Consider the following 14,104-nt stretch of genomic DNA (forward strand, 5'->3'; position numbering starts at 1 on the left):
TAATAATTGATAACAGTAACGTGTGTGAAGGCTTCGTTAAATAGCAGACCCTCTTTGGCTTTAGAATGGAGAAAACATGTTGTTTTTAAGGCATCATTATGTCCACCTGTTGGCTCACTTGTGATAAAAATAACAGTTGGTGTAACTTCTTCCCATGTGGGAATCTATGTGGGGGGGTTCCTCTTGCTGGTCTTCACCTTTGTATTGGTGTTGCCTAGGCTTCTGCCCTTACTCAGTCCTCTTCTGAAACCCCATCAGAGGTCAAAACAGAAGAACTTGCTAGAACCACATGCTGATAACTAACTTGAGTGAAGTGGGCAGGACAAGTGGGCTGGAGAGTGCACACTCCACCTACAGGAGGCAGCCTTGGCTCAGTGTCAGCCGACCCCTTCAAGGGCTTCATTCAATATTCTCAAATGGTCAGTATTTTTCAGTGTGAATGTGAACTCACTCAGTCTGTAAATGCTCCTCCTGCCCCATTGACTTCCTAACCCAAGTCTTCGTCACTTCAAGGCTTTGCATTTTACCTAAAATGAAAACTACTCCCCTGCTTAAATCCTGTGGCTGGCTCCCCGTTGACTAGGAGTGGAGTTCAAGTTGTAAATTTGGCCCCTACTGGCCTGTTCTCCAGCAGGATCTGCTACTGGCTCCCCGGCATGCCACACTATGGCTGCTATGGGCAGGCACCTGCTAGAAACAGTGTACACAATGTGGATCCAGGCACGGCCCCTTCCCTTAAGTTGCTACCAGTCTTTTTGACAGACTGACTGGTAAATAGGCCTTAGTATACAGCGATCTCACAACTTTCTGTTGGGCCCTGTCCTGGCCCACTGCTTAATAATTACAATGCATTTACGGACTCCTTGAGGAAAGAAACTGGTATTTGGAACACAGTGGTTGCTCAATGTTTGTTGAACTAATAAATGAATGTGATAAAGTTAATTTTAGTTCACCTCTCTGTAGTTGGATGTTTTTAGGCTTCATATGACTATAACTTTAAAATAAAACCCAGTTAATTTAAAAATTCAACCAACCAGACTTCACCGCAGGTTTTTTTGTTGTTCTGCTTTTTACATTCATATTTAAGAAGAAAAAAAAATCAAGACAAAATGGAAGACCAACTACCACAAGTTCTTCTACACCTACTGCCTCTAACACATCCAGTGTTATGCTCTGGGGTTAAGTCAGGTCCTGTTCATTGTCTAGCATTCTACAATCTCCAAATTCTAGAAGGAGAATTGACATTCATGATGTTCCTAAAATGCAAGCTATTTAAACAAGGAATGATTTTAAAACCATCATTAAATTAAAAATCAACTTGGAAAATATTGAAAAAAGATTAAAAGGTTTTCTAATCCATTTTGTTGCTCAAAAAAAAATCCAATTAACCAAAATTTCCTAATTTTGAATGGTGAAGTTTGACTGGCCTGTACCATGCTAAGATCAGCACGTGCTTATTACCATAATCTCTTGTTCTTCAAACCAATAAATGCTCCCTTTAAGGACAGGTTGGATTTGGTTATTTCTTGTTATACTGACATTTTTTTCCCCAAAATAAAGAATTTACCGATAACATACTTAATCACACAATGTTCACAGAAAGATCTTGGCAGATTTTTTCAGCAGGAACAGCATTTGCTGCTGGTGTTTGTATTTTTTTCATTTGATAATACTAACATTAATATGATCCCCCAGCTTCTGTGTCTCCCACCCTGAGTAGCTTTAAATGAAATACAGCATACAGAGACTTATTCATAATTTATGGACCTTTCATTTATTTAGTGTTTCTAGAAGGAAAAAAAAAGATATTTTAAAGCTCAAGGGACTTAACTATAAAGTAGAGGGGAAAAGGTAGAAATACACGCTGAGGAAACCCAGGGGGCCCTCAGGCATTATTTTTGCTATAGCTTTCCAGAAAGAGAAAGTGGTGCTTAAAGAAGTAATTCCCAATGTTTCCCTCCAGACTAAAATTGGATGAACTCTGAACTGAGACTCTTTGCATCTCATTTTCTCATTAGGTTTTATTACAGCCAACAAAACTTTCAGTGGTGAATTACTTCCCTTCTCAACAGAATACCAGACTCCCATAATGTCTACACAAACTGAAATAATGAAATGGTTTTTAACCAAGCTTTAGGCATTAGAGAGGAAAAAAAAGTAAAAAAGAAAGGGCACCAGGGTCTTCCCATCTCTCTGTTAACCAAAGTGTGGTTTTCCAGCCCTTTTTCTTGCCTATTAAAAAAAAATAAAAACAAAAAATGGAAATGCCACTGGGCTTGAAACCCCATTTAAAATCAGATTTCTCTTTCAAGTTCCCTTGCAATACAAGTCAAAGTCATTTCCACCAAAAAAAAAAGGGGGGGGGTGTGCAAATTAATCCTAAACCCATGGCTCAGATAGGACCTGGTATAGTAAATAAATGCTTTTAAAAGTAGTCATGGCGTTGAGAAATGGCTCCATGCACCTAAGCCAGAGGCACCAATGTAAAAACTAGTAATTGTGTTTTAACACAAAAGATTGAAAAGCATTTTGTTTCACATCATAATATTATTCCACCCACTTAAAAAGAGTTACTTAATATTGACTCTATATTAGGCATAAGACAAGTTCTTGCCCTCAAAGAACTTATAATTTAGTTGAGAAACCAAAACTTAAGATGAGCTTTAAAAGTAGGATGCAGTACAAAACATGGTATAATTAAGTGTTAAACAATGCAGTATAGGTGCTCAGTGACCCAGGAGATCAGAGGAAGGGAAAGGTCACTGAGGGCTGGGAATGTCAAAAGCATGTACTTTCAATAAGTTCTTAAAATGATAGCATGTTAGAAAGCTGTTATAATTGCTGCTAATTTGTAATTTTAAAGCGTTGACATGATTCACCATTGCTTTCCAACCAGTAGCTGTTCAAAAGGACATACAGTTGAGGGTGAAAAGAGATATTTCTTTATGATCTCCAGAGATTTGTATTGAGGGGAAAAAAGACATACTTTCTTGTTGAATAATAGACCAAGAATTGGGCATATTTTGCATGGGGAATATTAAATTCAGTGAACAAGAATTCAAACCTCAGGCTGTGATTTTGGTATAAATTTTTGTTTCTAGTGAACCATTTTCTTCCTGCTAAAGAAGCTTTAAGTTTTGGGAATAAGTCAGCTCAAAAAGTTTTTTTTAATTTTCTAATATCTATTTTCACAATTTATTTTTCTTTTAAGAAAAGTGGACTAGAAGTGCAAGTTACCTTCTCATGGCAATGACAATTTTCTAGCTTTAAAAATGGTGTGTGTGGCAGGGAGAACATTTAGCATCCTTTAAAATGGAGACATCTGCACAGCAACTTATCTTTTGAATCACCAAATCTCAAGTGTGCTTTGCACTCTTGGTCTTAAAACGCTTTTCATTTTCTAGTTTGGCAAAAATTCCAGTCTCTTTACATTTGCTACCTTTTCCGTCTTTGCAACACAGGCAGTGTGAGCCAAATTAGGTTTGTTGTAATGAAATTTTGAAGTTTAAACTGCTAAAATAGAGGCATGTCCCTAACTTTAGACAAGTTTAGAGAATCGTAGTAAGCATTTTTTTTTTTCTACATACTTGTCTGCATTCAGGGTCTTCCCAAGAAATGTCAGTTAATTCCCCTATTCGAAAAAGGAACTTTTTCGTAACAGTTGTACAACCAGGCTAAAGAGCACACCCTCGCCTTCCCTGAAGGGGAGGAAACCTGCAATAATGTGAGGTAATTAAATTTAGCCTTAGAAAAGTCTTTGAAACGTTCTAATCAAGACTTTCAGCTTTCCGATTGTGTGCGCTTTATTTTTCAATTCTTCCTAGTCCCGGTTTTGCATTTCTAATGACAGTGAACTGACAAAGCGTGAAAGTGGTCTAAGGAGCAAAACAAAGCCAGCAAGCCTGCTTCTGGTGTGCCAAGATTAATCAATATTCCAGAAACCTCGGGGTTTCCCCCTCCTCCCCTGTGCGGTTTCCATTCCCCACTCCTCCTTTCCCGGGCACAGACTCCTCCCCTTTTCTTAAGTTGCCCTGATAGTAACTTGCAGTTTCAGAGCACATGCACACTGTCAGGGCTAGCCTGCCTGCTTACGCGCGCTGCGGATTGTTGCTCCCTTGTACCTGCTGGGGAATTCACCTCGTTACTGCTTGATATCTTCCACCCCTTACAAAATCAGAAAAGGTAAGTGTCACATTCTGTGTTCCTGCTGGGTTTAATTTCTCCTTTCACTTCTCTGCGGATGTATTTTGCCTTCCAAGCAGAGGAGTAGCCTGAATCAAGGCTAGCCATTTTGGTAGATAAAGTCCGTGTTAGTCATCTCACGTCGTGAGAGAGTGGTGTCTGTTTATGCCGGGTCCTCTGTTAATTTGGAGTTGAGTCATTCGGGGTGGATTGGGGGCAGATTGTGGCGCGAGATCTAGAAAAGGATCGAGGTTGAGCGGATCTACTTAAAAGTGGCTGGTAAGAGGAATCAGAGCTATTAGTTTAAAAAAAAAAAATCTGGTCTCTCCTATTTCCCTGTCTTCACTTCTCCCTAAGCATTTAATCCAGTGTGAAGTCTTAAACAAATTAGAAGTCTTAGTATCACTGACCCCAACTTGCAATTTTATTTAAAAGGCAAACTGTTAAGTCTTTTTTTTTCCTGCACTGGGATTGCAAGAAGTCATCTGCGAGGAGTCCTTTGGTTTCCAGTTACCTCCCCCACAGGCGCACACGCTGGCTGCCTGCGTTGGCAGCGACACACATCCATGGTGCGGCTGGTTTTCACTTGGATTGATTATGGGAAGGGCTATGGATCAGAACTCCTGTAAAGGGCCAGGAGGAATCCCTGGTTTTTGCAGAACAGCTGATTTCCACCAGGAAAGAGATTTACTGAAATGTAGTTAAATAGTGTGAGTACTTTAAAGAAACCAGAAACCACAAGCTGTAATGTTTGGAATGAAAATTGGTTTCATCTCCTCATCTGTTCTAGAAATCCTAAATTTTAAAATGCTAAAAAGTCAGCGATAGTTTCCTCGGAAGACTCCAGCATGTGTGTCACAAAGAAAAACGCTACTTCATACTTCTACTTGTGATAAAAAACGAAGCTGAATTGTAATTTCAGATGATTTATAGATGTGCCCAGAGAGCACTTTGCTTATTTCATGGGGAAAAAATGAAAAAATTACCCTGTAAAATAGTCACATGTATTTCCCATGTACTGTGGGCACTTGTGTTCTTTTTATGACCATATTTACTAGTAGATATTATTGTTTTTTCTTAATGAAGAAAATAGCTGGTTACTTTACTACATGTAACAGAGACAACTCCCACCTATCAATATCTTAATTATTTTTATTGACCTGCTTATGCTTTCAACCATGTATACAGCATAATTTGTCAAGTAACGATTGAGTACTTTCTGTGCATTCAGTTCAACTGGACATTTACTGAGTGTGTACGTTGTGCAAGGCATCAGCTGGGTTCTGCGGGGGAGGGTGGGAATAGGGGTTCTCAGTCAGATCTAGCTCTGAAGAACCCTCTTATAGCCTCATCGGAAGGGGAAGGACGGATTTTTAAAAAGAAAATAGAACAAAAGTTCTGCATATATATTCCGAATTTATGCACATTTCTCACACGTGGTCCACTAAAATATGCACACTGCAACCTTGAAGTCTGGTATTGTGGCTCTCCAGTCCTTGATTCCTGCTGAGATTATGCAATTTGCCAAGAGCTTGCTTGGTGTGGAGCAGCACTGATTTCTCACCCCTGGAGGCTATAACTCATGTCTCTTTTTCTCCCATTCTAGTTGTGGTTACTAACACCAAAGAGGAGGTTTGGCTTTCTGTGGGTGATTCCCAGACACTGAAGTGCAAAGAAGAGACCCTCCTAGAAAAGTAAAATATGACTAAAAGCAATGGAGAAGAGCCCAAGATGGGGGGCAGGATGGAGAGATTCCAGCAGGGAGTCCGTAAACGCACACTTTTGGCCAAGAAGAAAGTGCAGAACATTACAAAGGAGGATGTTAAAAGTTACCTGTTTCGGAATGCTTTTGTGCTGCTCACTGTCACCGCTGTCATTGTGGGTGAGTCATTTGATTACAAACAAAAAAACCTGTATCTTGTTTCTCTGGGGCGTCTGGCTGCCCAGGGAATATTATCAGATGAACTAGTTGTAGGTATCAAAATGATAGCCTAGGCTTTCCTCTGAACTTGATGATTTTTCTCCATAAAATGACTGTTTTGGCATGTTTGGAGCAATATATAGTAAACACATCATTAGGCATCATTAGGCATTATGCAAATCAATTGTGTGAGGAAGAAAAATAAATAAAATATTTTCCCATTTCATGTAAGGATAAGGAAGTGATCATTTAATCATTAGGCATGGCCAAAATGTAATTATATACAATGTCAGTTGCACTTAAAACTAATTTATACAATTAGTACACCTAAAACGAGATGTTGGTTCTGAATAGTAATTATATTCTAACTGGTGCTGACTTGAAGCTGAGTATCAATGCTTAGACACAGAGCCCGAATCTCTTATGTGTTTGCACTGTCTCACCCAGCAACTGGGAAAGGTAGATTGGGGAAAATGTTAACACAGATCTCTTTCATTCATTGCTTTGCAGAGCCTGCCATAACCAGCTATACCTTTTTTTGAATCATTTCCATCTCTTACCAATTTAGCAGGGTTGACAGCAATCTGTACTAATAAAATATTATTGTTTTGTTTTGTTTATTGATCTTAAAAGTTATAGTTTATTACTTACGGGTGGCATTGATCCTACTTTAAAATATAGCTGAAAAAACCTACTATTTGGAATTTTTGACCAAACCAATACAGAAATCCTTAGGTTGGCAAACATATAAGCCAATGCCAGGTTGTAAAAATGCTCTAACTTAACCTACCAATTTGCCACCAAAAAAGAGGCATTCAGTACACTTTTAATCTCTACTTTGGAGTTTGCCAAGATTTCCATCAACTTTAAAGAGGTAATGATTTAATAAAGATTAAGAAAATTCTGTAGTGTGTAAATGTAACTTTTTTCAAGAAAATTGAATTCTTAAATTGTAGACAAATGAAATATAGCAGGAGAGTTTGTCACAAGACTTTAGATACACCTGATTTTAACATCATTGTCTTCCATTAGTAATCACTGGTGATTAATGATGGTTCAATTAATTTAGAGATATTCAAAGAGAACATGTCCTAACTGACTCAGAGAAGTAATGGCTTTCCACAGTAGGTTTCCAGGCTTGAATATATTCCTGGATGAAGTATTTCAGTCCCACATCATTGTCCTGGAAGTCAGTGCAAAATACAGTCTGCTTGCCTCATTTTTCACTCTGAATCTAAGTCATTGCCAAGCCAAGCAATAGCTGCATAATAATAATTGCAAACATTTATATAGTACTATTCCAGCTACTCTGTAGGAGTTTTGTTTATATTAGCTCACTTAATCCTCAAACAAGCCTATGAAGAGAGTGGGAAGGTATAATTACTATGATCTTCCTCATTTTGTAGAGGAAACTGACTGTGGAGAGATCAAGCAATTTGCCCAAAGTGACAACACTAGTAAACTCTAGAGCTGGAAGTCAAATTCAGTCTAGCACCGGAGGCCATTCTCTTAACCACTCTATTCTTCCTCTGCTCTGTTGCTAGTTGACATCTTCTAAGAGATGTCAGGAAGAGAAATACCCTCATGAGTTGATGAAGGCCAGTTAGCTAGCAGTGCTAGATGCATTCACATAGCATTGTCATTTAACTGTATGCTTTACCCAGTTAACAGAAAACTTACAGTTCTCCTGTAGACCATTAAGCCACTTCCTTCTCATTCATTTAACAAATACTCATTTATAATTCATGATCCTATATGTATAATAAATAGAGCTCAGTAATACTGGAGTATATTTGAAAAAGATGGAGAAACAGCATTCAAAATGGTGTTGTAAACATCAGAAGAGTTGAATTTCTGAGACAGAAATGTTTCCATTCAAGAATAGAGGAATGGAAAGTCATAAAACTTGAACATGGAAGACAGATTGATGGAGAAGGAAGTTCCTAAGTCATTAGTACGAAGCAATAACATCTCTAATAAAAGGACGATAGTGCCAGGATTTAAAAGTCTGTTTTTCTCTAGGAGTTCTGGGATCATTCCTCACCCAATGAGGGCTTTCCTAAGATTTGTGAGAACTGCAATACGAGTTGGCTGAGCTAGGGTAGATAAGTTGGCCGGGTGCCCTCATGGTTGGCTTTACTAATGGAAACTGAGGAGGCAGAAGCAGCAAGAAGAAGGCACTAACAAAGAAACACATAAAAAGAGCTCATTGACAGTCAAAGAGACCACTGAGTCTACATCAAAGACTTGGAATATCAAATAGACAACTTAGGAGCAAACAGATTTAGGAGAGAAGGAAGAACCCTTTAGTTATCTGTTAGTGTGTCTTCCATCGAGAACCCAGTGGATATAAAGGCTCTATTTAGCTTGTCACTGGCTTCCATGTCAACCAGTCCTAAGAGATAGGAAAAGAATGTGTCTGCACACCAACTCTTAATTTATTTGCTGTAGCATAAGAAAAAACAAGAAAGATGCTAGCAAGGAAGAAGGAGATAATTATTTTCCCCCAAGATGAGAGATGAGAAGAGCTATAGTTATTACCTAGTTTTCAAATTCCTAGGTTTTTATTGCTTTTAGTTAAAAAAAAAAAAAATCACTGGGAAAACCTATGTACTGGGTTGAATCTTTTGTTTAGACTGTTTTGTTTTGCCTTTTTTAAATAAAATGTATATGATTTAATGTGTAGAAGTGGAAACTAGAAAAATATTATGATAAAGACATGTGAATCCATATATTCAAACTAAAGCAGAAAATTATAAATATTTTGATATCAATTCATCTACAAGCATAAGCATAGAACCATTTGTACAATTTTATGTCATTTCTACTGTCATTTCTAAGTAATGTCAAAGTCTGAATGTGCCATGCCATGTCATGACAAAAGCTCACGTAACAAGAGCGGTTAGCAGTCTGAGAGAACACAGTGCCAAGCTCCACATCCCTTAGAGGGCCCATCATGAAAGCATTAGATAATTTTCTGCCAGGGCTGTTGTGGACATCCGTCTGACAAAAACCACACTGGGAAGAGTGGTTATTGTCTTTCTTCCTCCAGAAAGAAATTTCTCCCTTCAGACTGTGGTAAGTTGTGTTAGAGTGACCTCAGACATCTAGCTGAAAGAAAGGAAAAGTCCTTTGTCATGTTGAAGTCCCAGAACACTGACTCTTTCCGTGGCTAGGGAATGAATTGCACAATGAAAATGAAATCTCAGGCCAAACAATATAAAGAAATGGGTCATAAGATCAGCTGCAAGGTGGGGGGATATTTATGAATAGGAATGCATAGAATTGAGTGGTGGTTTTACCTGAAGGCATTCACAAACACAGTAAACTAGCAGCTTTCTCTGATGTTGGTCTTGGCACACACACACACACACAGAGTTTACATTTGAGTTCTTTCTCTGATGTTCTCCTTGCACAGTTCTTCTTGCATAGTTTACATTTGAGTTCTCCTTTCTCTGTTATTGATCTTCACACACACACACACACACACACACACACACACTCACAGAGTTTACATTTGAGTTCTCCTTTATATGGATTTGAAAGAAATTGGTGGCTTCTCAGGAAAGAAATCATCCTGGCTAAATTTTTATAAAGCATTTCCCTCTTTTCTCTAATACTCTGGCAATGAATTTAAATTGCACTAAAATTCAGTGCAATTCTGTAATATCTCTAGATGGATATACAAGAAACTGGTCAGCATGGCTGCCTGTTGGGATAGGAGCTAGGTGTCTAGGGAATGGGGTGGAAGGAATACTACTTTTCTTTGAGTAAGTTTTTGTATCATTTGATTTTTTTCCCCTTATTTTTATATTATCTACTGATAGCTATTATCTACAAAGTAAATAAGTTAAATTATTTATTTAAAAAAATTCAATGCTATTCAATTTAACAAATATGGGATGTTATGTATCTTGCCCTGTGCTATGCAATGGGGATCCCCTGTTCTCAGGTAATTTCATAGGAGACATGGATGAAAAATAAGATGAGAAAGGAATATACAAGGATCAGAGGTGGTAATAGAGAAGTTTCTAATTAGCTGTAAAAAAAAATGTTAGTGAGATCATTTTATGCACACTGTTCTACATAATATGGCATTTTTCTGTGTTGAGACTTTAGAGGTTCCATTTCCTTTTAATAGCCACATTAGGAGCCCTAGATGTGCCATCTGAAAAAAGAAAAAAAAAGAGTGTGGCCTTTGATGAAGGTAGATCTGGATCCATGTGCCAGCTGTATTATTTAATAGCTGTGTGATCCAAAAGGAGGCATCTCTGAGCATCAGTTTCCTGTAGCTATAATATATATTTGCTACAGTAGTAATATATATTGCTAACAATAATAAAGGCTGGGTGCAGTGGCTCACGCCTGTAATCTGGATACTTTGGGAGGCCAAGGTGGGAGGATCTCTTGAGCCCAGTAGTTTGAGACCAGCTTGGGCAACATAGTGAGACCCTATCTTAAAAAAAAAAAAAAGAAATAGTTTTGTTGATGTTCACTATTTTGGGCTGGGCAAGGTGGCTCACACCTATAATACCATCACTTTGGTAGGCCAAGGAGGGAGGATCACTTGAGCCAGGAGTTCAAGATCAATCTGGGTAACATAGTAAGATCTCATCTCTCCAAAAACATTTTTTTAAAAAGTATCCGGGTGTAGTGGTACATGTCTGTAGTCCCAGCTACCTGGGGGGCTGAAGTGGGAGGAGGATCACTTAAGCCCAGGAGGTTGAGGCTGCAGTGAGCCATGTTCATGCCATTGCACTCCAACCTGGATGACAGAGCGAGACCCTGTCTCCAAAAAAGAAAATAATAATAATAATAATAATGGTAATAGCTAACACTCACAATGTATGGAAAGCACTGTTGTGTTTAAGTATATTAACTTTATTTAATTCTCACAACAACCCAGAGAGGGAGGTAATTTTATTACTCTCATTGTACAGATGAAAAAACTGAAGCCCAAATCCTTATCACACAGCTGATGAATACTGAGTGAGATTCAAATCCACCATTCCAGCTCCAGGTGCTCATTCACCACACTGTTCTGGGTGCTAGAACACCCATTCTGGCTTTACTCCAGCAATTTGCTGAGGGTCTGCCTGAGGTAGCAATGGAAGAGATGGAAAAGAGAGGTCGAACTGAAAGACCACTGGTGAGACCTGGCAATTGATTCAATGAGAGAAGGTGGACTACAGACCGATGGCCCGGTTTCTGGCTTAGGTGGCAGAGTGGCTGATGATGCCACATTTGAAGGTAGGATACAGGAGAAAGACTGGGGCCTTGGTGGTGCACGAGGATAAGTTCAGTTTGGACCTGTTGAGTTTGTGGGGCGGGATGCCACCGAGGCGGATATACAATGGAAGAAGCTTGCTGCAAATCAAGATTTAGAAGGTATTCCTACAACCTCCAAACTGAACGAAGACAGTTCCCTCTTTGGATTTCAAGTGAATAAGGATCAGTGAATCTGGCTATCCTACTGCATAAATGAGTCTACTCTGTGAGTCTATTCTCAAAACAATTTCCATAACTCTAGGGCCCTCTCCTTCATGCTTAAAAGCACTAATCTTTCAGAACTGCTACAGTGGTGTTCTGTGCCTGGACGTAACTGGCCAAGCCAGTTAGATCAGCCAAGCAGGTTAATCAATGTGGTTTGCTATCAGCTGCTGGACTGAACGGACCTGGTAGTGGGACCACACTAGCCAACTGCTTGAGTTCATGGAGCAGGCACAGTTAGGCACCCACACCTCTCAACTTCCTGAACCCCTGATAGCAGGGCATTTTCACACTGATTGAACAACAGCAATCCAAACAACGATGGACAGATATCTGGGTTCAGACTTACGGTTTCTTCAACTGTTCTTGGAAATGAGCAGGGAGAGAGGAGCTTCAAGAAGCTAGGGGTAGGGGATTCCTGAGTCCCCTGGTGTTACCAGAGCTCAGCTGTGCTTTCACTCAGCAGAGGCTGGGAGAGGCGGAGGAGGAAGCTGTGGATTTGCAGAGTTTTTCTCTGGAGAAGCCACACTGGGTTAGGTTATAAGAACTAGGGTCTGATTTCCCTGTGCTTTATCTTCTCCCCTGGGGAAAAAAAATACAGAAAAATTGTCAGGGCTAGTGATAACACATGTACCCACAGCACACATGCATCCCAGCCCTCTCCCACCTTCTCCAAAAGCACTCCAGGAGCTGCCTCCTACTGTGACAGTGTAGCCCAGTAAGGTATGATGGAGATCAGAGCTATGTGCTCTGGAGTCAGACAGCCTAGGTTTATGTCCAGCTCTGGAACTCAGCCTCCGTTTCTTCATGTATAAAATAGAATAATTATAAAAACTGTCTGCCAAGATTTATATCCCAGTTCTGCTATGCACAAGCCATATCACCTTAGATGATTTCCCTAAGTGCTTGCCAGGTAAAGTGTCCATAGACATTGTAAACCCCACATCTTTTATTTACATCTCTGATATGGCTTCAAGCTGTCATATGCACTGATTTGATGATGCTGATCTTCCAGAAAGCTATAAGACCCTGGCATTTGGGGAGGCTGGGGGGCAGAGATGGGAGAAGATACTCACCTGGTTTTGGTTTAGAAGTGGCTTCTATTTCCTTAGCTAGAGAAGAGAGCCAAGAGAGTTGTAGGAAGAGCCTTAATAGTTGTAATGGGCTTTTAGATGCAGAAATGAAAGCCTCAGAGTAAGTGATACCATCATTATCTGTCCCTTACCTATCTGGCCTCCTGAGCAGAACCAGAAAGTAATCCCCAGGCAGCCATTATCACAGTAGACTACTTAGTGGAGGGGGTGCCTGAGAGTAGACGCCTCTCAGGAAAACAGAGAGGTGCTAAGAAATGTTTTAGTAAGTGTTGTAATACACTCAATAGTGAATTTTTTGTTCATACCTCTCGGGGCCAATCTGAGTGTTCACCACCTCCCTGGTTTCTTCTTTCCTCCAGCCCTTTGGTGTCTACTGCCCATGAACTGCCTCTCTGGTCAGAGTGGGGGCTGGCTGGAACCCTGAGAGAAATGTGGCTGGTTTCCAACAGAGTTGGGAAAGGTTGTTTTGAAGCAGTGGGTAGAAGTCTTGATGTTGTTCTAAGTGTATCTCTAGATTCTGTTTTGCTCTTTTTCTTCTTGTCAATTCAGATATTGAGGAAACAGAGCAGGCAATTTCAAATTTCTCTTTCAAGTAGGTAATCAAATAAGCAAGTGTGTTCAGAACAATTAACCTGCAGTAATAATACCTTTAATTTTTGTGGTGTTACAGTTTACAAAGTACTTTCTGTTGCACTCTCTGTAGCAGTAAGCTATGACCAGGCCACCCTCCTTCTGATTTGTATCTGCAAATGTCTAGGACGCAGCTAAGGAAGCATTGAGAGTCTAAAGATCCTGGGTACAGGCCCGGCTCTACCATCAACTAACTTGATTTACGATGTAAGACAAATCTCTGGGTCTCATTTTCTCATCAGCAAAGTAAGTTCGGACTAATGACTGCTTCCAACTCCAAAATTCTATCATTTTAAGTCTAGTTTATCTTCCTCTAAAATATCTGAATATATGGAATAATAAACAGAGGTGTTTTGCTTTGTTTTATTTTGTTTTGCTTTGTTTTGTTTCCAGGGCATGACACTGTACCATTGTTAGAATCTTTTTCCTAGATAACCCATTCTGGCTGGTCTCTCCAGTCTAACAAATAGCCCCCTTCTCTCTCTTTGACCTCTTGAGGGCCCCTGGCTCTGGGTCTGATAATCAGTGTTTCCTAGCCAGTGTTTGAGAACACAGTGAGGGCACACTTTGCAGGAGCCCCTTCTGCCCTTCAGTCTTTGCCCATCTCTCATAAATTAGGGGAAGAAAACCATAGGCTTTTGTTTTTGCTATGGAATAAATATGATTGTGAAGAGCCTAACCTGTTCAGAGGAGGCAGCCAGAGTTTGAGCACTGTCTTTTCCAAGCTGTACATTCCAGGTACTTGATATTTATGGAACACTAGGATACTATCATTCATCAAGTATTT

At 39.7% G+C, this 14,104-nt stretch overlaps 1 protein-coding gene across 2 annotated transcripts in view; it reads left to right on the plus strand.

Annotated features, from left to right (window-relative positions):
- The first annotated feature begins 4,040 nt into the window (after positions 1 to 4,040).
- SLC1A3 (solute carrier family 1 member 3) overlaps positions 4,041 to 14,104 on the plus strand; it is an 82,863-nt gene continuing 72,799 nt past the window's right edge. Inside the window, exons 1-2 of one of the 2 annotated variants that reach the window (XM_032135784.2) lie at positions 4,041 to 4,182; positions 5,789 to 6,064. In XM_032135784.2, the coding sequence (XP_031991675.1) occupies positions 5,884 to 6,064 (181 nt within the window). In that variant the 5' untranslated portion in view covers positions 4,041 to 4,182; positions 5,789 to 5,883. Of the gene's footprint in view, positions 4,183 to 4,806; positions 4,893 to 5,788; positions 6,065 to 14,104 lie in introns of those variants that run through there. The other variant, XM_032135786.2, reaches the window with a different exon arrangement.

This window comes from Hylobates moloch, unplaced genomic scaffold (assembly GCF_009828535.3).
Source record: "Hylobates moloch isolate HMO894 unplaced genomic scaffold, HMol_V3 SCAFFOLD_17, whole genome shotgun sequence".
NCBI lineage: Eukaryota > Metazoa > Chordata > Mammalia > Primates > Hylobatidae > Hylobates > Hylobates moloch.